Source organism: Antechinus flavipes, chromosome 2 (genome assembly GCF_016432865.1).
Source record: "Antechinus flavipes isolate AdamAnt ecotype Samford, QLD, Australia chromosome 2, AdamAnt_v2, whole genome shotgun sequence".
NCBI lineage: Eukaryota > Metazoa > Chordata > Mammalia > Dasyuromorphia > Dasyuridae > Antechinus > Antechinus flavipes.
In genome coordinates, this window is record NC_067399.1 from 60,861,668 (window position 1) to 60,888,885 (window position 27,218).

Sequence of the window (27,218 nt, forward strand, 5' to 3'; positions counted from 1 at the left end):
TGATATAGGGGAAATTATGCTTTCCCTTCCTTAGAGGAGAATATTTTTATGTTTATTCTTGCTATCTCTTTGAAGTAACTATTTCTTTGTAAAACTAATCTGATTATTAAGAGATTAAAGAGAACTGGAGTATGGAGGATCCTCTATGGGTAGGGGAACATTATTAGGGGCTTGAGCTAGTGACATAAACTAGATTCTTACCCCTTTAACAGTACTGGGATACTGGGAGAGGGGTGAAATGTAACATACTTAGCTCTCAGACAGCAGAGAACAGAATAAACAATTACTCTTTATTTGACATTTTTCTTTTTTGAAATTCACTAGGAAAGTATTTTCACCTTCTTGTTTATTTTGGGGAAGTTTCCTGAGACTCTGGGTTGGAAGGTAAAGGAGGGGGAAAAACATTTAGAAAGGAGGTTTACTATTGTTTTTCTAACAGAATTCAGTCAAGATCAGGACAAGTGTCTCTCTGATTCCCAAAGTGTCTCATTTATTATTTGTAATCGAATCCTGGAGCCTCAACAGCAACTTGGGGATAAATTCTAGGGTTTAGTCTCTGGGGATGATGGAAATTGGCTAGTGTTGGGGAAAGGCAGACGTGATTCTAGCATAAGGTCTAGATCCTAGTATGCTGAGCGTCCATCAGCCCTACAATGACCCCTGCCTTACAAAGGCATATATATTCATGATTTAACGGTGCCTCTATTTCTTTCCCTGTGAAAACAAGAGGTTTCAGTCCATAGAATCCTGATGCCCACTAGAAATCTCTGTCTCCTATTGATTTTGGAGAGGCTTGCAATCCCAGTTCAAAGAAATACAAGGAAATTAGGGAACGAAGGAAGGTTTAGACGCTTAGGTGGAAGGGGTGGGGAGTTTGGCCCAAGGCCAGATCTGGAAATGATTAGATTGGTCCAAAGATTTCTGAAGGGGAGGAGGATCCTTGGTGTAGCCCTTAAACTCTTTAAAAACCTGAAGGAAGAGATTGGGAATGAAGTGATTCTTCCTTTCTATTCCTTTATTGTCCGGGGCATAAAGTTGGGACCAGAAGATAGAACCAATTTGGTCACTGGTTTTAGAAATATCTTTTGATAAAAGAGAACCCTTAATGGCAACTCTAAGTCCTTCCAGTGTGCTGGTGACCGGTAGCAACCGCGGGCTGGGGCTGGAGTTTATCAGGCAATTGCTGCAGCTGCCTCACCCGCCCCAGATGCTGTTTGCAACCTGCAGGAATCCCTCCGGCGCCCAGGTGAGAAGACTCTCACCCCCTCTCTCTTCATCCTACCCGACCCGGGAGCTGTCCCAAAAATGAAGTGCTTTCCATTTGCCGACTTTGAGACCGAGGGATGCCGGGAGGCTTGGGGCTGAGTTTCTGCGGGATGTCTTCGGGGAATCCAGGCTTCTTTCTAGAGCCATGGCTGTCAACTGATACCTTAGTTACTTCCGAGTGCTGGGTCTTTGGGGATAAACTTTTGCAAAGAGGCAGTCTCTTTCGGGGTCCAGATCTGGGATGCGGGACGACGGGGATGCCATCTCTCGGAGCGTCTAGTGGGAGGAGGGGGTGTCCTTGGGACTTTGGGCTTAAAGCTTGCGCGCGATCCGGGGAGGGGGGGACATTGAGCATGTTCCCCAGCCCCACAACGGGATAGGAGATCTCAAGAGGGCTCACGGGGTCTTCCCTCTCTTGTTGCTAAAGGAACTTCAAAAGCTCGCGGCTCAGCACTCCAATGTTCGGATCCTCCCCTTGGGTGAGCCTCTCTACAGGACACAATCCCTCTCCCTCCCTGCCCCACTCATTTCCCAGTTGTGGAGCTTTGCCTCAGCTCCAGACTTCTTCCCACTGGCACTTCCTACATGTTGCCTTCATCCTAGAGAGAGAGGAGAGGGGAGGGGTGGGGAGGGAGGGAAGGAGTGAGGGAAGGAGGGGGAGAGAGAGAGAGAGAGAGAGAGAGAGAGAGAGAAAGAGAGAGAGAGAGAGAGAGAGAGAGAGAGAGAGAGAGAGAGAGAGAGAGAGAGAGAGAGAGAAAGTGAGTGTTTGGGGTTTTCCAGGGAGATTTAGGATAGTAGGATTTAGAGCTGAGAAAAATGAGACAGAGAGGTGACTTGCTGATGGTCACATAACTAGGAAATAGCAGTCAAATTTTAACTCTGGTCCTTTTTTTTTTTTTTTAGTAAAATCAGATTTTACTGATACTACATTTTAGTAACAGAAGGATTAAAGCTAATAAAAGTGAGTAAATAAATAGTCCAAAGGCAGCTCCTTTGTAGGCTTGCCTACCCTGTCTTAGGGTGATTTATACCTTGTCTCCCCATCTTGTTTAGTTAGGATTTAAGTCTTGTCTCTAGAACACATTAGAGATATTAGACATTAGGTACTCTGCCTTTTTGTGTGAAAATCAAAAGACACTGTCAGAGATAGTGGGACTGGTCTGAGGGATATAGAACAGGACCCCCACCTCCCAAAAGCTCTTCTGCCAGTTTGTCCTAGCAGCAACAATTTTGTCATGAATGGGTTGTTTCTTTGGATTTGGAAGTCATCTCAGTCCTAGACAGTGCTATATTAAAGTGTAAAAATATTTCTGGGAGCCAGAGACACCTGAAGCTTTTATCAGTTGACATTTCTTCAGAGGTTCACTGCTCTCTTTTTCTAACAGTACTCCTGGTAGAAGAACGGACCGTTAGAAACTCTTGTATTAAGTCCCAATTGGTATTGGGGACTTAACAGGCAGACAGTCAGGTGTTACTCACACATGTCAACAGACAATAGAAAAACATTGTGGGAGGGAGATACTTGGACTAAAGGGAAGGTAAGACAGTGACAAAGATTTTACCAACTTCCTACCCTGGATTCACTCAGGTCAGCTGTATTTCCTCAAATGTGCCTTCTTTCTTTTCTTCTTCCCCCTTCCCTAATAGAGCTTAGAGCTTTCCTAATCTATCTGCTATGTAACAAATCCCCTCTTCCAGTGCACTTTCTCTTGCTTCTCCTCCTACTCATCTGAACAATCTTTCTCAGACTCTGCCGGTTTATCACAAATATCTTGCCCGATATCCCCTGTCTTCTCTTTCTATACTCTCTAGGTGATTCACCCGTGCCTTTTGGTTTAGTTATAGTTTATAATTAACCATCATGTGGTTGTTATTGTCCTTTGCCTTGCCAGCATGACTACATCAAGGTTAAAGTACTGCGTGCTAAGCTGTGGCTCAATACAAGCTAGGAACATAGTGGCAGTCCACATGAACATTTGAAGTGGAAATTTCTCTAAATTTGTACAATTATCATATATTATGAAGTTAACTCACAGATTATAAATCTAGCATCATTCTTCTAAGTTCATACATATTCTCAATACTATTCTTGACTTTCTATTATTTTCTGCCTTACATATCCAATTCGTTTCCAAATCTTAATATTTTTATGTCCACATTTCTCACATTCAATCTTCATCCTCTTGTGCCTGGATTAGCACAATCTCCAATTGCTTTACCTGTTATTTCAATCCATTCTCCACGCTTATGAAAAAATAAAAATTTCTTAAATGACCATCTGAGAATATCACTCTCCTGCTCAATAAACTGCACTGGCTCCCTATTACCTTTAGAAGAATTCAAAGATGCCTCTGTTTAGTTTCTAAAGCTCTTTACAATTTTGGCCCCAGTCTGTCTTTTCAGTCTCATTTTATATCACTTAATTCTTTGATCCAATCCAATTGACTTTTTCCTACTGGTCACAATCCAGCTCTCATTTCCATGGCCCCATGCCTGAAATTCATTACCTCTTCACTTTCACTTAATAGAATCACTCTCCTTTGTGACTCAGTCAGCTCAAGCATTATCTTTTATATGAAGCCTTTTCTGACCTCTTCTTATTTGACTACTTTTTAATAAATACAAAATATTCTCTATATCTTCTCTTTATATTATTCTGTATATACTAATATATATATTTCTATGTATGGGTACATATACCTACACAAGTGTGTATATATATATATATATATATATATATGTATAATTTACATATATAAGTGTGTTTATACACACAAATACACATACATATATACAGATACTTATCTATCTGTCTGCCTATCTAATCTACATACACCCCTCCCTCTTATATGTGTGTGTGTGTGTGTGTGTGTGTGTGTGTCCTTCTAAGTCAGCTAGGTTGTATTATGGATAGAGTACTGGACCTGGAGTCAGGAGGGAGAACACAAGTTCAAATCTGGCCTCAGGGACTTAACTAGCTATGTGACCTTAGGCAAACCAGTTACCTCAGTTTTCTCATCAGTAAAATGAGCTGCAGAAGGGAATGGCAAATCATTCTAGTTCCTTTGTTAAGAAAACCCCAAATGTGTTAACAAAGAATCAGATAGGAAAAATCAACTAAACAACTTGTTCATGTATCTATCTCTCCCATTACAATGTTAATTCCTTGATGATAGAAACTGCTTCATTCTTTGTTTTCTACCCCAAATGCCTAGTATAGTGCTTAGCATAAACATTTTTTTATTGATTGAATATTCCATCTTGACAGATATGGAGAATGTTGCTTCTATCCAAGAGGCCTTCCTCTCTGTCACAGATCAACTGAAAGGTTTGGGGCTGAACTTACTCATCAACAATGCTGGCAGGGCCTTTTCTGATTCAATCCACACAGAGTCTGAAGAAAATATGCACATGCTGTACCAGATCCACGTCTCTAGTAACCTAAAGATGTGCCAGGTAAGAATCTTCTTTCTGGGATTCTCAAAGAGAGCTTCAATTCCCACCTGGGCATGAGTGACCACCTCTATCCACTGTCATAGAATGAGGAGGGGAAGTTTGTCAATAGCTCTCTTTTCTACTCCCTGCCTCCCTTTGAAGACAATTCTCAATCTGGCTGCTTCCCTCATCTTTTACTCCATTTAAAGCAAGTCGTCCTCATGAATTTAACAGGTTGTTAAGTGGGAGAGAGGGGCAACCTGTTCTGCTTGGGTCCAGAGCAAATAATGTTTAGAAATTACAGGGTGGAGGATTTCAGCTCATTATAGGGAAGAATTCCCTAAGAATTAGATTTTGGGAAAAGTTAATCCCCCACCCTCAGTTTCCTCATTCACTTCAACTTCCATGTGAGGGACAGTAATTTTAGATGTACAGTTGCAGCAGGTTGTCTAGGTGGTGCCATAGTGCACAGAGTGCTTAGCCTGGTACTAAGACTCATCTTCATGAGTTCAAATCTTCCCTAAAACACTTACTAGATGTGTAGGTCTGGGGAAGTCACTTAACCCTGTTTGCTTCAGCTTCCTCAACTGTAAAATGAGCTGGAGAAGGAAATGGCAAACCACCTCCAGTGTTTCTGCCAAGAAAACCACAAAAAGGAGTTACAAAGATTGGACACAACTGAAAAACTAAACAAACAACAACAAATAGTTGTAATAATAGCTCCCACCTATCTAGTCTCTTTGCTTTTTTCAATCTACAGAAAAATAAGCTATTGATTAATCATAAGTTAACTAATTAGCAAGGTGATGTCTACATACCAGGTTATGATCACCCCCAACTATCAGTTAAGTGGCTTGGTCAGAGGGTATTCTGTACTCTGTCTTACCCCCAAACCTCTTTTACCAGAGATACTCCCCTATAAACTTTTAACTTTTAGACTATTTTCATTTCTATGCCTCTACTCAAGCCCCCTAGTCAACAAAGAATGTTGCTCTTGGTCTCAATTTGACATTTACCTAGGGATATGGAAAAAATGGAAAATTGTGATGAAATATTAAAATTATGGAAATTTCAATTTGTTTCTCTTTTGCTCTATGTTTGGGCAATTTCCTGCTCTTGGCTGATGAACCTCTTCCATATGACTCAGACAATGATTGACTTTTAAGTGCTCATATGATTTATTAAACGAAAATCACTGACTATATAGAAATAGCTTTACTTGGTTGTTTCCTAATGATTCATTAGACTAACATCTATGTTCTGGAGAAATGGGGACAAAAAATGTATGTAGTGCATATTAACCAAATTTGCTTCAACAAACACCTGACAAAAACAAAGGGGAGAGCTAGGAATGGGTATTTATCTCCTAAGTTGACTTTTATAGCAGTTGAAATTTCAGAGCAGTTGCCAGTCTAGGCTCTCCTAGAACTGGTTTTGCATTGCATTGTAAAATTGTTTATTTGGTTATTCCCTTCATCATTTCTCAAAGCACAGTAATATTTCATCACATTCACATAGCATAACTTGTTCAGTTTTCAATTCTTTGTCATTACAAAATGAGCTGTATAAACATTTTTGTACATATTGACTCTTTTCCTTTCTTTGATCTCTTAGTAATGGTCTTTTAGTAGTGGTATCACTGGTTCAAAGGGAATCTACAACTTAATAACTTTTGAGACACAGTTTCAAATTGTTTTCTAGAATATTTAGACCAATTTGCTGCTTCAACAATGGCATATTAATGTACCCATTTTCCTATAATCCTTCCAAAACTGGTCATTTTTCTTTTTTTTTGTCAACTTTGCCAATCTGGTTGGTGTAAATGGAAACTTAGTCTACTTTTGTTTGAATTTCCCAAATTATTAGTGATTTGGGGCATTCTCCCCGCCCCCCCCCCCAATATGGCTCTTTTGAATTTCTGCTTCTGAATACTGCCTGTTCAATCCTTCAGCCATTTATCAATTAGGGAATGGTTTTTATTATACAAATTTGAACTATTCCATATGTATGTGTGTGTGTAATATATATATATATAATGCTTCTATCTCAGAAATAAGACCTTTATCAGAGAAATTTTCTGCAGAGATTTCTCCCATTTATCTATTATCCTGTACATTTACTTACATTACTTTTGTTTGTGCAAAGACCTTTAAAATTTATGTAATTAAATTTGTTTACTTTATTGTCTGTCACCCTCTTTGTAACTTGGTTATGATTCTTCTCCTATCCATAAATTTCAAAGGTAGTTTCTTCTTTGTTCCTCTTAATTTGTTTATGATATCCTCTCTGTCTCAATCATATACCCATTTGGAGCTTATTTTGATGTACTGTTTTTGATAATGATCTATACTTAGTTTCTACCAAACTGCTTTCCAGTTTTCCCAGCAGTTTTTGTCAAATAGTTTGCTATTATTATCTCTAGATTTATCAAATATTAGGCTACTATGCTCATTTATTTTTGTATTTTGTACCTAATCTATTCTACTGATCAACTTCTCTATTTTAAATCAGTACCAAATTGCTTTGATAATTATGGCTTTGAGTTTGAAATCTGATACTGCTGGACTTGTATCTGTCCCAATTTTTTCATTAATTCCTTTGAGATTTTTGACCTTTTGTTCTTCCAACTGAATTTTGTTATTTTTTAAAATTAGTTTTGTAGAACAATCTTTTTGTAGCTTGATTGGTATGGAACTGAAAAAGTAAATTAATCTAGGTAGCATTGTCATTTTTATTATATGGGTTCAACATATTAATAAGCAATTGATATTTCTCCAACTATTTAGATTTGTCTTTGTGTGAGGAATGCTTTATAATTTTATTTATATAGTTTTTCCAAATGTTTTATGCTGTTTATAGTTATATTTCATTTTTAAACATTTATTTATTAAAAGTTTTTTGCAAGGCAATTGGGGTTAATAGATTTGCCCAAGGTCACCCAGCTAGTATTAAATGTGTGAGGCTGGATTTGAACTCAGGTCCTCCTGACTTCAGGGCCAGTGCTCTATCTACTGTGCAACCCAGCTGCCATGGTGGAAGGAAATGTACCATGGTATAAAGGAAAACTACCATGGATTTCTTTTTCCATCTTTTCTTGATGAATTTTGTGAATAATATACAGAAATACTCATGATTTATGTGGCTTTATTTTATGTCTTGCAACCTTGTTTAAGTTGCTCATTGTTTCATAAGTTTTTCATTTCTCTTCAAGTTCTTGAAGTAAATCATTGTATAATCTTCAAAAAGCAATAATTTTCTTTCCTTTTTACTTATACTTTCCCCTTTAAGTTTCTCTTTCTTGTTATATTGTTAGATTCTGATTTCTAATCAAATTTTCTATCCACTTTCATTTTTTAGTTAGTTTATCCCATTCCCAGTTATGATAGTGAATTATGGATTTCCTGAAATCTTATTCTCATACTTTTCCTTCTCTTTGTTTTCTACCTCTTTGTTTTTTTTTTTTTAAAGTTTGCAGAAAAAGAATTATGCTTAGCTCCAATTTTGAAGCAATTTGTTCTCTACCCCTTTTCTCTTTCTCTGACCAAGAGCCTAGTTATAATTTATTAACTAATTATTAAATAATTTATTAATGTATAGTTACATATAATTTTTTAATATAGTTTCTTAACTTTTTTCCTTTTAAGCCCCCTTTTTATTAAAGCCTTTTATTTTCAAGACATATGCATGTATAATTTTCAATATTCAGTCTTGCAAAATCTTGTATTCTAAATTTTTTCCCTCCCTTTCCCCTACCCTCTCCCCTAGATGCAAGTAATCCAATTTATGTTACACATATACAATTCTTCTATACATATTTCCACAATTATCCTGCTGCATAAGAAATATCAGATCAAAAAGGAAAAAACGAGAAAGAAAACAAAATGCAAGCAAACAACAAAAAGAGTGAAAATGCTATGTTGTGACCCATACTCAGTTCCCACAGTCCTCTTTCTGGATGTAGATGGCTCTCTCCATCACAAGATTATTGGAACTACCCTGATTCATCTCATTGTTGAGAAGAGCCACGTTCATTAGAATTGATCATTGGATAATTTTGTTGTTGCCGTGTATAATGTTCTCCTGGTTCTGCTCACTTCACTCAGCATCAGTTCACGTACGCCTCCCTCAGCCTTTCTGAAATCTTCCTGCTGATTCTTTCTTATAGAACAATAATATTCCATAACATTCATATACCACAACTTATTCGGCCATTCTCCAATTGATGGGCATCCATTCAGTTTCCAGTTTCTAGCCACTACAAAGAGGGCTGCTACAAACATTCTTGCACATACAGGTCCCTTTCCCTTCTTTAAGATTTCTTTGGGATATAAGCCCAGTAGTAACACTGCTGGATCAAAGGGTATACACAGTTTGTTAGCCCTTTGGTTAAGTCCCTCTTTGAGATCCACCCTCCATTAGAGTTTGTGTTGCTTAGAGTTACTCTCTCCTTTAACCTCTCCTCCCTCCTAATGACTGTTGAACCGCATGTATTTCTGTAGGCTCCAAGAGGGCAAGGACCTAAATAGCTAAACCTTGTGTCTCCTCCAAGGCCATTCACAATGTTGCGCATATTCTGAGTTTCACAAAAAGCTGTTGAATTGAATTATAGTGGAAAGAAAATGGAGGTCATGCAAGAGCTCTGTCCTTTTAGATTTCTGATGATAATAAAAGTCTCTTTTCTCATGTCTTTCCTCATCCTTGCTAGACATTCCTGCCCTTGTTGAAGAAGGCTGCTCAAACAGGTCCTCAGGATGCTCTCAGCTGTAGCCGGGCTGCTATCATCAACATTTCTAGTATTGCAGGCTCCATTTCAGAACTTTTAGGCTGGGAACTTGGTCCTTGTCTGTCCTATCGCTGCAGTAAGGTATGGCAATTGGGTCCTGGGTGGATGGGGAAGGAAGTTGGGCCCTGGGTGGGGGGAAAGAAGAAGAGTCAGGGTGGGTGGTGCTATAGGGCTTCCTTGGTATGTCATAGGTATGGCCTTCTCTCTCCTCTTTGCCCTATTCCCTTCTACCAGGCTGCCCTGAACATGCTCACCCGGTGCCTAGGTCTGGCCCTTAAAGAAGAAGGCATTCTGTGTGCTGCTATTCACCCTGGCTGGGTTCAGACTGATATGGGAACTAGATCAACCTTTACGGCAAGTATACCTCCCGCTTGCATCTCCCTCAGTTTAAGCCCATTTGGGACAGAAAATAAGCACTTAGCTGACTTTTACAGGGAAAATATTATAGGATAAGGGAGTTAGGGAGGCAGTTTCTTGGGAGGAAGGGAGTCAGCATAAATCTGATCTCCATGAGAAGAAAGTAAAACTAACTTGTACCAGGTTCATATTTAATTCCTTTTCCTTGCCCCTTCTTTCCATCTCTACCCTATGGCTTTGACCTGTGTCATGTCCTGGGGACATTGATTCACTGGCAACCTTTACAATGTCCCTGAGCCTCTAGGAACTTCCTCCCTTCTTTCTGAGTCTGTTATTTCCTCACTACATCCAAAAGTTATCTTAGTAAGTTCACTCTGCTCCTGGCCTCTCTAAACCTGTTGTGTGCTCCACAGCCTCCTTTGAAGAAAGAAGAATCAGTGCAAGGCATGCTGAAGGTCTTTTCTACACTTTCAGAGGAGAATTCAGGAGGTTTCTATAGTTGGGAGGGAAAGACATTGTCTTGGTGAAGTGACAGCAAGTGGGATAGACATCTGACTTCAATTATCTTCCACAGCAGCTCAGCAATGACCATCTCATCTTCATTGATCACTTCCCTGAACTCTAGTTTCCTATAAAATTTATTTAACTGCCTTATTAAACTGTTCTTATTTTCCTAGTTGTAGTCAAGGGTGGTGTGAGTGATCTAGTTTTAAGAAAGTGATGGAGGAAATATTAAAAACGCAGATTAAATTTAAAAGTGTGCCATGAAAACCAGTTGTTAAATTTTTATTGGTAACTCCCTCCTTGTAGCTTAAAGTCATTAATTAATTAATTAATTTCTTTTTAAGAAAGAATACTTCAATCTGTACTTGGACATAATCAGTTCCTTCTCTGGGTAAGGGTAGGATTTTTTATCATAAGTCCTTCAGAGTAGTCATGGATCATTGCACTACTGAAAATAGCAAAGTTATTCACAGCTGGTCATCCCAGAATATTGCTCTTACTTTGTACACAGTACGTTGCACTTTGCTTGAGTTCAATGGAGGACTTTCCAGGCTTTTTTTTCCTGCATAGCTTAAAGTTATGAAGGAAAACTAACTTTGACACCTTGAGGAAATATTTCCCAGTGGGGACGGGATGGATAATCATGGTCATTCTTGAATTCTTGCATTTTTTATAACTTCTGCCTATCAGGGTCCCATAACTTCTGGTATACACATACAATCACAAATCTATGATTGGAAGAACTGCAATCAATCAAATTAATCAATATTTATAAAGTATCTATTATGTTCATATACATATTATGTAAACTTTAAAAACAAACAGCTTATATAAATGCCCTTTTTGATTATTACAGTAAGCAGAATTATAACAAATTAAATGTTGATCTTTATAATAAAACAGAATGAAAAATATTTGCTTTAAGTATGAACATTTTTTTAAAAAGGGAAGATTAATAAATACCTATGGTATGAAGGTTTGCTGAGCCCTTTTCAGGGCTGGTCATCCAGTTTTAATATAAAAATGCTAAAACTAAACTTTAGTATAAAAATACTAAAAGTGACTAAAGTCACTTTCACCTGTGACTCTAAGAAGTTGTACTGTGTACAATCACTACACCCCCAGAAACTGTTCTGCCATTTGGCTAAACCAGGTTGAGGAAACTGAAGGGCCTCCAGCAGCTGGTGAGCTAGGAACATGTGTTCCAAGCATTATTTGTTGTTCTTTATGCTCAAAGAGGACCAAAATGAATAATTATGTTAAGGTACAGTGTGTACGATTATGACTATGATTGATCAGATCAGTATGAGCTTAGAAGGCTCTCCTGAAGGTCGAGTACAAATAGTCCCTTGGCAAAGATCATGAAATGTTTGGTTATTTCTTTCTCCTGTGGATGAAGGGTAAACAAATTAAGTGACTTCCATCATAAAGCTAATAAGTGTCTGAGGTTGGATTTGAATTCAGGCCTTTCTGATTCTAGGCCCATAACTTCTGAACTGTCTGGCTTCTTCATATTGCTATATAGAAATGAGTAAAATACGTTGCAAGAAAGTGCTGATTTATCAAGTACGGGTATTCAGTATCAAGAGGTGGAATAAGAAACAGTCCTCTGAATCCAGAACCAATTGCACTAGTCCAGGGTATGTTCCCTTTTCCCTTATTTACATTAAGCTAGATCTTTTCCTAAAAGCCAAGGGAGCTGTTCCCAAACTTGATTGATCTAGGGAACTAAGATTTAAGCTTCCCAATTATTTATTTAGCTGCCTAGTTGCTTCAAACCATATTAGCATGGTTCTATGGAAGAAAAAACAAAAGCAAAAAACTAGCCTTGTTGAGGTTAGGCAATGTTCTTAGATATCAAATATGATATCTTGGATATCAAATAAATATCCCATGAGCCGTCTTGACTTATGCTATTGTCCTGATGCAACTATCCAGTCTGAGTGTCGAATGTTTTTTCTGTACTGTGGCCAAGGAGAGACCTCTTTGTGTTACCTGTTGAACTATCGATGAGCACCTCATTTCATTTCAACATTAAACTTAAACTACAAGGCAATTTCCTCAATCAGATCTGGTGTGACACACTTTTGCATCTCATTGCCTCTCCAGGGAAGGTACTGTCACTGATGAAGCTGTGATGGATCTTGCGATGTCACTGGTTCATCCTTTGCAGGATGTGCCTTAAGATCTCCAGCAGTTCACAAATCAGTTCATTTACCAAGCACTCTTCCCTAAGGACACAAGACACAGAGGAAGGCAACCACAAACAAAAGGAAAGCTATTACCGTCGCCCACTCTCCCCAGAGACACAGAAGTCTCAGCTGTTCTCTTATTTGTGATAATGTCAACTCAATCAACTGTGCAGTCTAAGGACTAAGTTAGGAAAGGTGGGACAGGAATCTGAGGCTAATTGTTCTCAAAGCCACCTATCAGTAGCCTTCACAAAGGGAAGAGAGGTTGGTTTTCTCTTCAGGGTTCCAGGCAACAACAGCTGCTTCCTTGTTACCCAAGCAATTGGCCTGCCTTCCTAACCCAGTTAACAATTTCTTTATCTTGATCAGTCCCCATTTTGGTTATAGGGAATAAGGAGTAATGGAGGTGGAAGAGAGGGCTTCCCTGAGAAACAGTTGAAGAGTATCAGTTGATTAGGCTAGAAATTTCTCCAGAAAATGGAAGAAAATAAAAGAATGGGAAGATGGTTTGTGTATATTGTGTTAAGCAATTCTATGTGGGTGAGGATGTTAGCATGTATCATATGCCCTATCTGAATTCAAGCCATGCAGAAGCTTTATAAAGAAAAATTAGGGGCTGGGGTGAACTACAAGTTTGATATGAGGCAACAACGTGATGGCGAAATGAAAAAAAACAAAACAAAAAACAAATGTGTTGAGAGACATAGCATCCACAAGTCCAGGGAAGCAATATTCCCATTATACTCACTGTGGGCAGTATATCTTAGGAACGATATTATGAACTGAATAGTGTCCAGAAGAAAGTAACCAGGATGATAAGGAACCTTTGGTATAAAGATGAGACTTCCTGAGTTCAAATCTGGCTTTAGAGATTAACACCGTGACTCTGGGCAAGTGACTTAATCCTGTTTGACTCAGGTTCCTCATATGTAATATGAGCTAGAAAAGGAAATGACAAACCACTTCAGTATCTTTTCTGAAGAAAACCCTGTGAGGAGGAAAATTCAACAAAGGAAGACTAAGGCAAGTTTCTATGATTAAGATAACATTTTATTAATAGGGTCAAGCCACCAACAGAATAGGTCTTTGCTTCAATTTCTAAATTAAAGACACAGAGAAGACAATTTATTTTTATAAGGTTAGAACAAAGAATAGAATAGGTTAGGAGAAATCATGGGGTTGAGGATATATAGAAAATCACTCATTTAATCAACTGTAGCATTTTTTATCAATCACATGTAAAACCCAATATACTTATCCAGTATAGAATAATTGCATTCAATCAAACAAATAACAATAATGAACAAATACACAGTGCTTATCATCTTCCTGGTCTTGTGTTGAGCACTTTGCAGTTATGTCATTTTTGATCTTTACAACAAATCCTGGGAGATAGGGGGTATTTTAAAAATTTCTTGTAGAGATTAATAAGCTGAAGGAAACAGCTTGCCTAAAATCACAGTTATCAACATTACTGAAAACAGCTTTTTAACTCATGCTTCAGAGCCAAGATCTTTCAGTATTTTTTTTATTATAGCTTTTTATTGACAAAACATATCATGGATAATTTTTCCACATTGATTCTTGCAAAAACTTCTGTTCTAACTTTTCCTCTCCTTCCCTCCATCCTCTCCCCTAGATGGCAGATAGTCCCACACATATTAAATATGTTAAAATATATGTTAAATATAATATATGTATATATATATTTATACAGTTGTCTTGCTGAACAAGAAAAATCAGATTTGGAAAGAAGGTAAAAATAACCTGGGAAGAAAAACAAAAATGCAAGCAAACAATAACAGAAAGACTGTAAATGCTATGTTGTGGTCCACATTCACTTCCCAGTGTTCTTTCACTGGGTGTAGCTGGTTCTGTTCATTACTGATCAGTTGGAACTGATTTGGATCCTCTCATTGTTAAAGATAGCTACTTCCATCAGAATTGGAGATCTTTCATTATTTTGCCTTAATGCGAAATAGCATTATAATTTTTAGGACATAGCATTTTTAGGAAATAGCATTATAATGTTTAGGATAAAATCTGATCCTAGCAAATCTGGATTTATTATCACAAAATCAAAATCCTAGTTTTCCCAAGAGCCATGTACTCTCAGAACTTCACATTACAAGGTCCACCAATCTTAGATACTCTATTGCCAAAGATTTAAAGTGGCATTCTTATATTCTGAAACACGTCTTTAGGATTCAAGAGAATTTTCTATTCCTTACATAATAACTAAAATATACTTTTCAAATGTTTCTGATGTTCTAAATTGAGGAAAGTAAAATAATGAGAAGATAGTTTGTGTATATAGGATTGAACAATTCTATGTGGGTGAGGTTAACCTTATTCATATTCCCTATCTGGATCCAAGCCCTGTGGAAGCTTTACAAGGAGGAATTAGATGTTGGGATGGATAACAGGTTTGATATGAGGAAACAATGGGATGGTGAAACAAACTTGTTTAGAGAGACATCATCCACAAGTCTAGGGAAGTAATAGTCCCATTGTACTCAACTCTGGTCACTGTATTTTAAGAAGGGCATTATAAACTGGATAGTTTATAGAAGAGGGTAACCAGGATGATAAAGAGCTTCTGGTTCATGCCATATGAAAATTATTTGAAGGAGCTATGGTACAAGATCAGAAGTTTAGTATATTACCTCCTTATTCATGTTGCAAATATAGTACTGTAGTCCCCATATCATAAAGAACAACCTCATAAAGTTTCTCATATCCTTTGTATTTTAATGAGATCAATAACTTCTCTCAAATCTTTCATTTTAACATATTTAAACCAAGATCTCTCTTTCTCTCTCTCCTTCTCTCTCTCTCTCTCTCTTTCCTTTTTTCTCTTGTGGTTACAAAAACCACACCTTGCTTATATCTTTTATATTCTTTTCCCAAACTTTCTTTTATTTGCTCAATTCATAAATTCTGTATGTTCCAGTTGTATGCCAGATTATTTGCAACACTAATCTTTACTTCACTGAATTCTTCCTTTATAATTTAGTTATATGTTAATTTCAGCTCAGATTACTTTGCCATAAAGTTATCTATAACTTTGTTGAATTATTGTTAATTAATTCCAATTCTGTTATTCTCTAAAAATGAAAACACCTAAAATCCATTAAGACATTCTTAGCAATTATAAAAAACATTTAATAGCTTGCAAGAACCTGTTCTATCCAAATAACAATTAAGTTCTGCTATATTATTCACAGAAGCAACACAAAGAAGTTTTATTTTTTTTTTCTGGAGCCAATTAAGGTTAAGTGACTTGTTTCATGATTAGTTAAGTGTTTAAGGCTGAATTTGAACTCAGACCTTTTTGACTCCAGAGCTGGTACTCTGTCCACCATACCATCTACCTGTCCCCTAAGCGTTTTTCCAAATAAATTTAATTTTCATCCAAGTTTCTCTCTTTAAATAAGCTTTTCTTTTTATAGAGAGAAAACAAAATAGTTTTAAAACTTCAAATTTTAAACATGCTTTAAAATCAGCCAAAGTAACTTCCCTATGTAAATTGTCTTGTACTTAACTTTAATCTGAAAAACTCCCAAATATCTAGTTAGATGTTCTAAGAAAACATCTACTTTTTGGTTGTTCCCTGATTTACATAACTATTTTTTTTTTCATGAACCAGAAGGATTAATAATAAATAAGTAGTTTTAAGCTATAGATCTATTTAAACTATAAGCTGCAGCTTTTTTTTTTTGGCTTTAAAACTTCACTGATACCATTTCTAAACTATCTTCTTTCTAATCAGCAAAACTTTCTCTTAGCTGTAAAACAATAAAATTGTCAACCATTAGGCAGAGTAATAAAAGAACTGTAATTTTTGTGTTCTCAATTTCCTCAAAACAGATTCCGAAGATGTTAACCTGAAATTCACCAAAATATTTCAGCATTTATGAAAAGCATTCAAATCATATTTTGGAGAACTTACATATTAGTCACAGACTCAGTTTCTAATTAGCTTACAATGTCACAGTGTAGTGATTTTCTTTCTTCTTATCTGTCTTTCTCTCTCTGCTCCCCAGACTTGGCCATAGTTCCAGAATGTAAAGTGAAAGAGTCTTTCTGAAGACTTAGAGATCTTCAGCAACAAAAATTAGGTCACAAAACTAGGTGAGAGAGATTTTTCTTTCTAAGCTCTGCATGCACAATTTTCTAAAAAGCAATCTTGAAAAAATGCTATAAAATTCTGCTAAATAAGGGAAAGAACTCATCCCTCTTATCTGTGTCTTTTGTCTGCCTATCAACTTGGTATATATATTATATACATATAATATATATACATATATGTACATATTCACATACATACACATATAGATAGATACAAACAGACACAGAAAAATAAACAAACACAGGTGAGATAGTGCTATAATGTTTCCTTACTGTTGATACTATGAAGTCTGTCTAAACCAATTATAGAGACATTGATATCCAATACCACAGAGACTAAAATAAAGAGTATTATTATTCTTAATTTGCTCACTAGATGTCACCAGAGACCATACTATCTCACATATCCCATCCTATGGGAGAGAAAAGTAAAAAAAAAAAATCATTCAGGAATCAATTAAAAAGCAATTTGATCCATATATTTTTTCTAGGACTCTAAACAGGGGAAGCAGGTAACAATATTTCACTAGGATCCTTAATCCCATAAGCAAGAAAAGCCCACAGCCTCAAAGTTACTTAGTATCTGCTTTATAATAAGACAATTGGATATCATCTGCCTCTCAAGTTAGAAGATCATGATTTTTTGGAGGTCTTCTTTGAAGGCAAAGCCAATAACAATTAAGTTTGAAGTATATTATTCATTTACTTTACAAAAGAGCTAAACATTTTATAGCACAAGACCCACTATCTTCTTTGCCAAAGATTCAAGAGTTCTAATCTCACACACACGCCTTCAAAGGACATCTCCTAATCCTATTTGGAGAAATCTTTTTTAAGGGAATAAAATCCCTATAAAGGATATAGATACATGGAAATATACCTGGGTTTTAAACATTGCCAATTCTTTTTTCAAATAAATAAATTACAACCATTAATACTCAACGTAAAGTAAAACCAAAAAAATACAAACTTATTCTCAAATTATCTCATTGAATACAAAATAACAGTTCAATTAGACACAGACAAAAAGCTGCAGCTTTCCTCAAAAAAGGATGCTTATCTCAAACTTGGAATCAAAATTGGAATTTGAGACTGAGGTGAGAGCCAGTCCTTCCTTCATAGATCTCTTCCTTCATAGAGAAGCAAAGTTGTAGCTTCAAGAGAAGCTTTCTTCCAGGTGGAAAAAAAATCTCACCAGGGCTCTCTCAAGAAAGGGATGATTCTCCAGGGGACTTAAGGAGGATTGATTTTTCTCCTCCACTCTCCCAACTACCACCTAACTATCTCAAGTAAAATTCAGCAAAGGTAAACCGAGGCAAATTTCTTTGAGCAAGATAGTTTTTTATTAGTAGGGCACAAGTTTGTGAACAAAATAGGTCATTAACTGCCTCAGTTTCTAGATCATAGATCATGAAATGAAGACTGACACATTTTTATAAGATTAGGACAAAGAACAGACCTGAATAGAAGACATTATAAAATTGAAGACAGCATGACTGGCTACATAGCTGAGGTGTAGGGAATAATATGATTGGTTGGAAGTTGGGAATAATGGCTAGAAACAATCTCCTCCTTCTCTTCTTGTAACTAAGAATGAACTAAGTTCATTATTTGAGTCCACCAGAAAGCTCAAAAAATATTGGACCAAACTTGATTTTGAATCCCACATAGAACTCATCTTTCCCTTTGTTAATTACATAATAAATAGTATAACTTTGCAATCTGTGATGGATGTCTTGTTATGGTTTTTCCATATTGTGAACTGAATCAATTATGATATTTTTGCATAATCTTTTTTTTCAATTTATTGTTCTCCCAAATCTATTTCTCTATACCCTTTCTGGTGCCTTTTATACCTTCATTATTGTTTATATTCATCACCACTTTGAAATTATGATAGTTATTACTGCTAGATTATGTGTGTGGTTGATGCTTTCCTAGCTAGATGCTAGCACAACTTGGTTTGGCCACTCTATCAAAGGGTCTGGGGCACAAAAAGGTTGAGAATCTTTGATGTTGTCCAACCCTGCAGTTTTTAGATGTGAAAAATGAGACCCAGAAGGGCAATGTGGCTTCTTCAGGATCACACAGATAATAAATGAGGAAAAAAAATCAAGATCCTTTGGTTCCAAATTTAGCTTTTAAATTATTGGCATATTTTATTTTGGCAAGAGAATTGTTTCCTGACAAATGAGCAGACTCCCTTACAAAGTATGTTAAATAAAATGTTAATCAATCATTGAATATAAAATCATGAAATCATAGACCTAGACCTAGAAGGGGCTTCAGAGGGCATCTATTCCAACTTCTTTATTTCACAGATGAGAGAACTGAGGCCATACTCGCCCAAGTTCTGACAGGTAGTAACTGGCAGAGCCAGGACTCCCCTTATGTCTTGTGATTGAAGATGCAGCCATCCTTGAACCAGTCTGCTTCCTTTAACTTGAATTAGTGGACATTGATACTGGCATTGACCAGAGTTTTGTTGCCCATGATTAAAATCTCCAGGAGAAAGAGAAGGAATCAACTCATTTAAGTCCACTCCAGCCTTCACAGTTTGTCCCATGTAGGCTCTTGAGATTTAGGAGGGAGAGAGAGAGAGAGAGAGAGAGAGAGAGAGAGAGAGAGAGAGAGAGAAACAAAGATAGAGCCAGAGAAGAGACAAAGAATGACAGAAACAGAGATAGAAATAGATAAAAAGAAAAAAAAACAAAAATGGAGAAAGACAGAAGAGACAGAGAAACAGGGACAGAAAGAGACAGAGACAAAGAGATAGAGAGAAATATAGAGACAGAGAAAGATAGAAACAGATTCATATAAAATAAAAATTGAGATAGAGATAGAGACACACAGAGAGAAACAGAACAAGTCATTCAATAACTATAACCCTGTAAAGACAAACAGGTTTGAAAGACAAGAACTCTGATCAGTGCAGTGACCCATCACAATTTCAGAAGACTGATCATGAAGCATGCTACCCATCTTTTGACAGAAAGGTGATTGATTCAAGATGTAGAATGAGATATAGGTTTTAAAATTTAGCTAATATGAAATTTAAGTGGAATCTTCTTCATCATCCTGACAGCCCAGAGTTCAGGTTTATAGACAGCTCAACAATGGTTCTTTAAAAAAAACACAAAATAATTTTATTTAAAGTTCTAAGTTCCAAATTCTATCCTTCCCTCTTTACCTCCATCCCTTCCCCCCTCCCTGATATAGTAAGCAATCAGATATAGTTTATATATGTGTAATTATGTAAAACATTTCCCTATTAGCTATCATATACAAGAAGACTGAAATAAAAGAATGAAAAAAAAAGAAAGCCAAAAATAGCATGTTTCAGAATGTATTCAATCAATATCAGCTCTTTCTCTGCAGATGGATAGTATGCTTCATCATTAGTCCTTTAGGATTATCTTGGATCATTGCATTGTTAAGAATAACTAAGTTATTCCCAATTCTTTATCACATAATGTTGCTGTTAATGTTTACAGTGTTCTCCTCGTTCTGCTCACTTCACTATACTTAAGTTCATATAAGTCTTTTCAGGTCTTTCTGAAATCATCTTGCTTGTGATTTTTTATAGCACAATAATATTCCATTATGATCCACAGCTTGTTTAGTCATTCCCCGATTGATGGGCATCCCCTGGATTTCCAATTCTTAGCCACTATAAAAAGAACTGCTGCATTTTTTTTTTACAAATAGGTTCTTCCACCCTTTTTTGGGGGGGTGTCTTTGGGATATAGACCTAGCAGTGGTAAGTAATGGTGCTTTAAAAAAATCAAGGACTGACTTTTGGGACTAAAATTTGAAATCTTAGCCCAGTAGCAGATGATGTTGACTGTGGACATGAACTTGATGGGACCAAGTTCCCATGTAGGCACTGAACTAATTTCATTAGAGACTGAGGAGGTATAGGGAAGAGTGTGCCCCCAAAACATGGGGGAGGGGAAAATTATATTTTGTGCTTGCTATATATTAGAAGGAAATAGCCCCCTTTAAAAACTACCCAATGTTAAATGGTTAAATAGAAGTGGAGTCAGTCACAGATCTCTTAAATCTGGAAGAGAGAGACAATAAGTGGGAGCTTGAGCCAATGATAATAGCAAAGAGACATCTAGAACGTAATCCAGAGTTCAGCAAATCATAAGCACAGCACTGTGAATATTTATTGTTGGCATCCTCATAAATACCTTAGATGACCATAGAATTCTGCAGGGAAATTCAGCAGATTTGACCTTGATAGAGTGGGTCAGGGCATTTATGTTAACATTTGTAATCTCGGAGTTAGGGAAAATGTAGAAGTCCATGCTGTGAAAAAAAAAAAATTGATAAAATAAGGAGTTGCTCCTTGTGATTTTATGGGATGACTTGGGTTGAATTTTTATTTGTGGTTTTGTTTTGTTTTTGTGGAGATGTTTACCTTCCTTTTATTTTTCCTATTTTCCATTCCTAAATAGAGGAGGGGGAGGGTGGAAAGGAGGAAGTTATTTACCTCAGTGTAAATAACCACAAAAATATGGTCAAAATATCTGTAACAAGCCATGTAAACCAGAGCCTTCTGATTGGCCCAGAGTAAATTTGGAATTATGGAATTCAGCTCAATACATCCATTAAAAGCTTTCTATATGAAAGACATGCTACTAAGTCTGGGATTAGGAAGATAAAAAACTGTCCTCAAAAGAGATTACATTCTATTTGAGGGAGGTGGTATACATGTACATAAGAAATTATAATACAATGCTACTTAAAGAGAATACTTTGAGTTGGGGGATTAAAGGAGGTTTAATGGAGGAGGCTGACCCCTGAAGTAAACTTGGATGGATTCTGAGAAGCAAAGATGCGGAGGCAAGATATTGCAGTTTCAATGGAAATAAAAATATCGACATGATTCAGAGATTGATGAAGAGTCATGGCAGCTTCCCTTAGATGCATCAGGGAGCATCCTTGATTAACTTGAGTAATACTGTCAAACTGCCCTGGGAAAAATCTCAGGATATTGGAAGAAATTAGGGGAGATATTGGGGTGTTGGGCTTCCAGACCCATGGACTGAATAGGAAGCACTGTCCCAGATCTGGGATAGAGAGGATAGAAGATTGGGATTAGTCATAACAATAAACTCTGTCTCTCATAGAGTGTCTTAGATGAACACGTCAGAACCTGCAAGAGCAGGAATCCCAAGGCTGAAATTATAATTGACTACTAGAAGTCCTATTACTGGGAGACAGACTGGGTGAGGCAGTGGGGAAAAAGAGGTCAGGAGTGGTAGGGGAAAAAGGAGGAGGAAGAAGAAGAGAGAAAGGTTAGGGAGGGAAAGAGATAGAGGGAAGAGTGGGAGGAAGGAAAAGAAAGGGAGAGAGAAAGGAAACAGAGAGAGAGAATAAAGAGAGAAAGTGGAGTGGGAAGAAAGGAAGAAGGGAGGGAAAGTCTCCTTTGGAGAAAAGTCAGGGAAAAACAAGTTAGAGATGTCTATTCTGTCTCCCTCTGAGCTCCACAAGAATACACCCATGCTACATGGCAGGGACAGCTTCACTACTTATATTTGTTCATTCATTGTTCAATTTATAGGTACTCCCTTAGCTTTTAGTTCTTCCCCATCATAAAATGAGTTTTTATATTGTGATGACTGCGTAGTTTAAAATCAGCCAGAGTCAGGAATTCAAGTTAAGGGAAAATCTTCAATCTTTATTCTTTTTGGAGGTGAAGGGGGATTAGCAATGTGAGCAGCTGTGACAGGAACCAGCCAGCAGCCTCTTTCCACCTCTCTCTCAGCCCCTCTGCCTCCACCCACCAAAATCCTCATTTCCTATACAACACATCAGGACTTACACAAAGAATGGATGGGGGCCATTCTTTCTCCAAGCATATATATTAATAGAGTATGGTCCAATTACTATTTAGCCTCACATGCTTGGGACCTCAGTGCATCAACTCGAGCTTCAGCCCATTAAATTATATACATTTACATACGTGAGTGTGTGTTTGTACTTATGACTCTTTTCTCTCTTTCTTTGATCTCTTTGGGATTTAGGACTAATAGTGATATTGTAGATCAAAGGATTTATGTAGTTTAAAAAATTTGAGGCGTATTTCCAAATTGCTTGTTAGATCAGTTTACAGGTCTACTAACATGCCTTTCCCACCACTCCATCTCCAAGACCCTTCAAAAATTGTCGTTTTCTTTTTTTGGATCATATTTGCCAATCTGATGGATGTGAAGTAGAAACTATTTTAATTTACATTTCTTTAGTTTTTAGGGATATGGAACATTTTTAAAAATATGACTATAAATGCCTTGGATTTTTTTTCCCTTTGGAAAATCGTTTATTTCATACCCTTTGATCATGAATCAAAAGGGTAATGATTCTTACTCTTAAAAATTTGAGTTATTTCCTTATCTACCCTTTAGAAATCATCCCTTTATCAGAGGAACTTGCCTCAAAGATACTCCTACCTTTACCCTTTCTAATTCATTCCTCCTTTGAACCTATATTCTTTTTTAAACTTAATTTTGTTTTTTCAATGAATGAAAATCCATCTCCTCTCTCTTCTAGTATTCCCCTCAAACTCTACATATCCATCACTGAAAAAGAAAGAAAAATGCCCCAAAGGCTATAAAACCATGTATATCTTTGACCTAGCAATACTTCTACTAAGTCTGTATCCCAAAAGAGATTTAAAAAAAGGAAAAGGACCTATATGTATAAAAATATTTATAGCAGCTCTTTTCTGGAGGCAAAAGATTGAAAATTGAGAGGTTGTCCATCAATTGGGGAATAGTTGAATAAATTGGGGCATGTGATTATGATAGAATACTATTGTGCTATAAGAAATGACGAACAGAATGCTCTCAGAAAATCCTGAATAGACTTCCATGAGTTGGTGCAAAGTGAATTGTGCTGTGTACAAAACAACAGCAATATTCTAAGATGATCTGCTATGAATAATACAACTATTCTCAGGCATACAATAATCCAAGACATCTCTGAAAGAGTTATGAAGACAATTACTATCCATATCAGAGAAGGAATTGATGGTGTCTGAATGAAAATTGAAGCATACGTTTAAAAAAAACTTTATTATTTTTGGGAATTTTTTTTGGAGGGAGGAGGGCTATTTTTTCTTTTACAACATGACTATTACAGAAATGTTTTGCATGACTACAAAAATATAACCTATACTGAATTGCTTGCATTCTCAATTGGGGGAAGAGTGTGAAGAGGGAGAAAAAGAAGTAATCTGGAACTCAAAAGTTTTTAAAACGAATATTAAAAATTGCTTTTATATGTAACTGGGGAAAAACAAAATATTTTTTTAAAAGAAAGAAAAGTAAAACCTTGGTGACAAATATTCATAATCAAGCAAAACAGATTCCTGCATTGATCATGTCCATAAAAGATGCCTTAATCTGTACCTTCCTCCACTCAAGTCCATCAAGTTTCTGTCAGGAGGTGAGCAGAATCCTGGTTAGTCATTTCATTGATTAGAGTTTCCCACCTCCTCTTTATAAAGAGAAAAGGTGTACTCAGCACTACTGCTTAGCTTTATTGTTAGCAGTTTCTGCCTTTTTTCTCTCTTCTCTCTCCCTGGCTCACAGCCCAGATCTGAAATCTTTCTTTCTGTCCTTTTAAATTCCTCTTCAATAGATACTCTCTGTGGTTAGTTTGTTTTGCTTAGGACTGATCCTTCTCTTATTAGCATTCTTCCTTGTCCCATTTCCCTCCTGTTTCCTTGTTGAGTGAAATGTATATTTGCACACAACGGTGGATTTGTGGGGATTCTTTCTTTCTTTAACCAGTTCATGAGGTTCAAGTTTAGCCTGCTCCTCCGACTTCTTCTTCCTTCTCAGTGGAGTTTTTGTACTTGATATACTGATTTTTGAGATAATTTCCCCCATTTTTCATTTCACTTTCCCCTTAATGTATTCTTTCCTCCTTTTCCTTTCTTTCTTTTTTTTTTTAAAGATTAAAAAAAAAAAAAAAAAAAAAAAACCTCAAGCCAAATCTTCTATGCCTTGTGTCTTATTAGACTTCCTCTGTGACAATAAAAACTGGTGATGATAGGGTTCTGAAGGGAAACATGTCTCATTTTCTCATATCAGGAAGTATGCATTTCATTCTTGGTTGGTAGCTTATGATTGCTCACTCATATTTATCTTTTTCTATTTCTCTTGAATCCTGTGTTTTTATTTCTAAATACCTAAACAGCTTGTCTCTCATAAAAACTTAGATGTCATTTATTTGATAAAAGGTCTATTATTCATTCTTTTTTTGCTGGGTATGCTATTTTTGGTTATAAACCCATATCTTTTGCCTTATGGAATATCATATTCCAAGATTTTGTGTTCTTTATAGTTGATTCAGCTAATATTGCACTTGATTGTGGCTTTTTGATACTTGGATTCTTTCTTTTTTGGACATTTGTTGTCATGTTTTTATTTAACCTAGGATCTCTGAATTTTGACTATAATGTTGATGGAAGTTTTTATTTTAGGATTTCTTTACAGAAGTGAACAACTAATTCTTTTTATTATCACTTTGCAGTCTGGTTCTAAGACATCTGGGCACCTGGCCAGATTTTTGTTTTTAGGATGTTTTTAAGTATAGTCATGGCTCTCAAGTATTCTGATAATTCTTAAATTATCCCTCTTTGATCTGTTTTCCAGATTAGTGTTTTTTTCTTTTTAAATGAGACAATTTACATTTTCTTCTATTTTTTCAATTCTTTGACTTTATTTTTAATATTTCTTGTTGTCTCATTAGCTTCCGTTTTAATCCAATCTTCTATTCAAGCAGGTAGATGGTACAGTACATAGAATGCTGGCCCTGGAGTTAGGAAAATTTATCTGTTCTAATCTATCTTCAAATACTAGCTGTGTGAGCCTGGGCAAGTCACTTAATCCTATTTGCCTCAATGTCTTCATCTGTTAAATGAGCAGGAGAGGGAAATGACAAACCACCTGGATATTTTGTGTTGGGATCAGGTTCTGTGGAGGACTACATGATTGGTCTTATTTTTGTTCTCTTGGGTCCTGCTATTGCTTTCTTGGGGTATACATTACATTAAATGCATTCCGTTGATTCATATGTAAGTCCAGGTGAGTACTTACAAGTTTTCAATATTCTGATGCAGAGTAAAATCTGACTTCTATCTTCCTGATTTGGATTCTGGACATTCCTGATCTGAATTTAGGTCTGAACAAGACAAGTAAGTAGCTAAGTGGTGCAGTGAATTGACTACCTGGCTTTGAGCTAGGAAGACTTATTGCCTGAGTTCAACTCTGGTCCAGACTTAGCTTCTTTCTTATTTATTTTTTGGTTATGTTTATCTCTTTCTGAAAGATATACATTGGGTTCCCCTACTATTCTATGCTTACTGTATATTTCTCCCTATGACTCATTTAACTTTCTGTAAATACTGAGATGGCACGCCATTCAGTGGATATATGGAAAGCATTGAAATTAATTCATTGCCTGTGGCACCTTGCAGGGAAATGTCATTTCCCTGTTCATCTTTTCCTTGAATCTATTGTTATAGTTGTCAAGTCTGTAATTATAATTACTCCTACGGTTGTGAGTTCAACTGAAGCATCATAGATTTGGCTCCAACATAGCATCAAATATCACAATAAGAGTTATTAACTAATATCCTAGAAAATCACCTAAGAACACTCTTCATAGCAATCCTCCCACCCCGCCAGCAATAATACACAAAGAGACATAGCACCATGCTTTGGCATTTTGCTTCTATTTCATACCATAAGCAAAGAATTGGAAAATGAGCAGATGCTCATCAATTACGGAATGGCTGAACAAGTTGTGGTATAGGAAGCAAATGGAATATTATTGTTGTATAAAAAATGATGAATAAGCTGATTTTAGAAAGGCCAGAAAGATTTACATGAACTGATGATGAGCAAAACAAGCAGAATAAGAGTACATTGTACACAATAACAGCAAGAATGTGCGATGATCAACTTGGTTCTACTCAGTGGTTCAGTGATCCAAAGCAATTCCCAATAGACTTTGCACAGAAAATGCCATCTGCATCTAGAAAAAGAACTAAGGAGAGTGTTAGAATCCTAGTGATAACTCAATGGAGTTGATAGAAACAATCCTTATACCTTTAAGAGTTTACACATTAGAGCTCATACTTTTAAGAGAGTTTACACATTAACTCTCACACATTGGAGTTTATAAGTACTGGAGATACACAAAGTTAACTCTGTAACTTTGTGAATTTACACCTCCCATAATCCCATTCTCGGAGGAGGAGTCAACCTTTGAGTTTACACCTCTAAAAGAGCATAAAAAGAGTTGATCTCAATCAGGAGAAGTGAGTTGAAAAAGATTGAAAGCCAGAAGTCAGTGAGTTTGGAAAATTGTCAGGCGTCAGAGTTGAGCTAGAGGCAAAAGCTGGCCGAGGCAAAAGACTAGCAACAAGAGCTCTCAGAACCAAAGAAAGCTAACTGGGCCATTTTGGAAGAGACAAAAAAAGATTGGATTTTAACTCCTGGCTGTATTTGGAGTGATTATTACTTGGAACT

The 27,218-nt window shown here is 36.6% G+C and overlaps 1 protein-coding gene and 1 long non-coding RNA gene across 4 annotated transcripts in view; both read left to right on the plus strand.

The window, feature by feature from the left end:
* The window catches only part of LOC127547910 (uncharacterized), a 351,717-nt gene that overhangs the window by 4,066 nt on the left and 320,433 nt on the right, over positions 1-27,218 (plus strand). The gene's annotated exons all lie outside the window — the stretch shown is intronic.
* LOC127547905 (C-factor-like) lies at positions 33-15,955 on the plus strand. Of its 2 annotated transcripts, none has more exons than XM_051975017.1 (6): positions 33-1,246; positions 1,694-1,745; positions 4,535-4,722; positions 9,407-9,565; positions 9,719-9,838; positions 12,455-15,955. In XM_051975017.1, exons 1-6 carry the CDS (start codon positions 1,106-1,108, stop codon positions 12,470-12,472), a joined length of 678 nt encoding a protein of 225 aa, XP_051830977.1. In that variant the 5' UTR covers positions 33-1,105; the 3' UTR covers positions 12,473-15,955. The 2 variants fall into 2 exon arrangements, with proteins under 2 accessions (XP_051830977.1, XP_051830976.1); XM_051975016.1 differs by lacking the exon at positions 12,455-15,955 and adding an exon at positions 10,255-11,259 and having other exon boundaries at positions 303-1,246.

Excerpts from the sequence above, each read along its gene's own strand:
- LOC127547905 (XM_051975016.1), top strand. The coding sequence starts at position 1,106 with ATGGCAACTCTAAGTCCTTCCAGTGTGCTGGTGACCGGTAGCAACCGC. Across the intron at positions 1,746-4,534 it reads TGTTCGGATCCTCCCCTTGG|ATATGGAGAATGTTGCTTCT; the intron begins GTGAGCCTCTCT and ends CCATCTTGACAG. Across the intron at positions 9,566-9,718 it reads TGTCCTATCGCTGCAGTAAG|GCTGCCCTGAACATGCTCAC; the intron begins GTATGGCAATTG and ends CCCTTCTACCAG.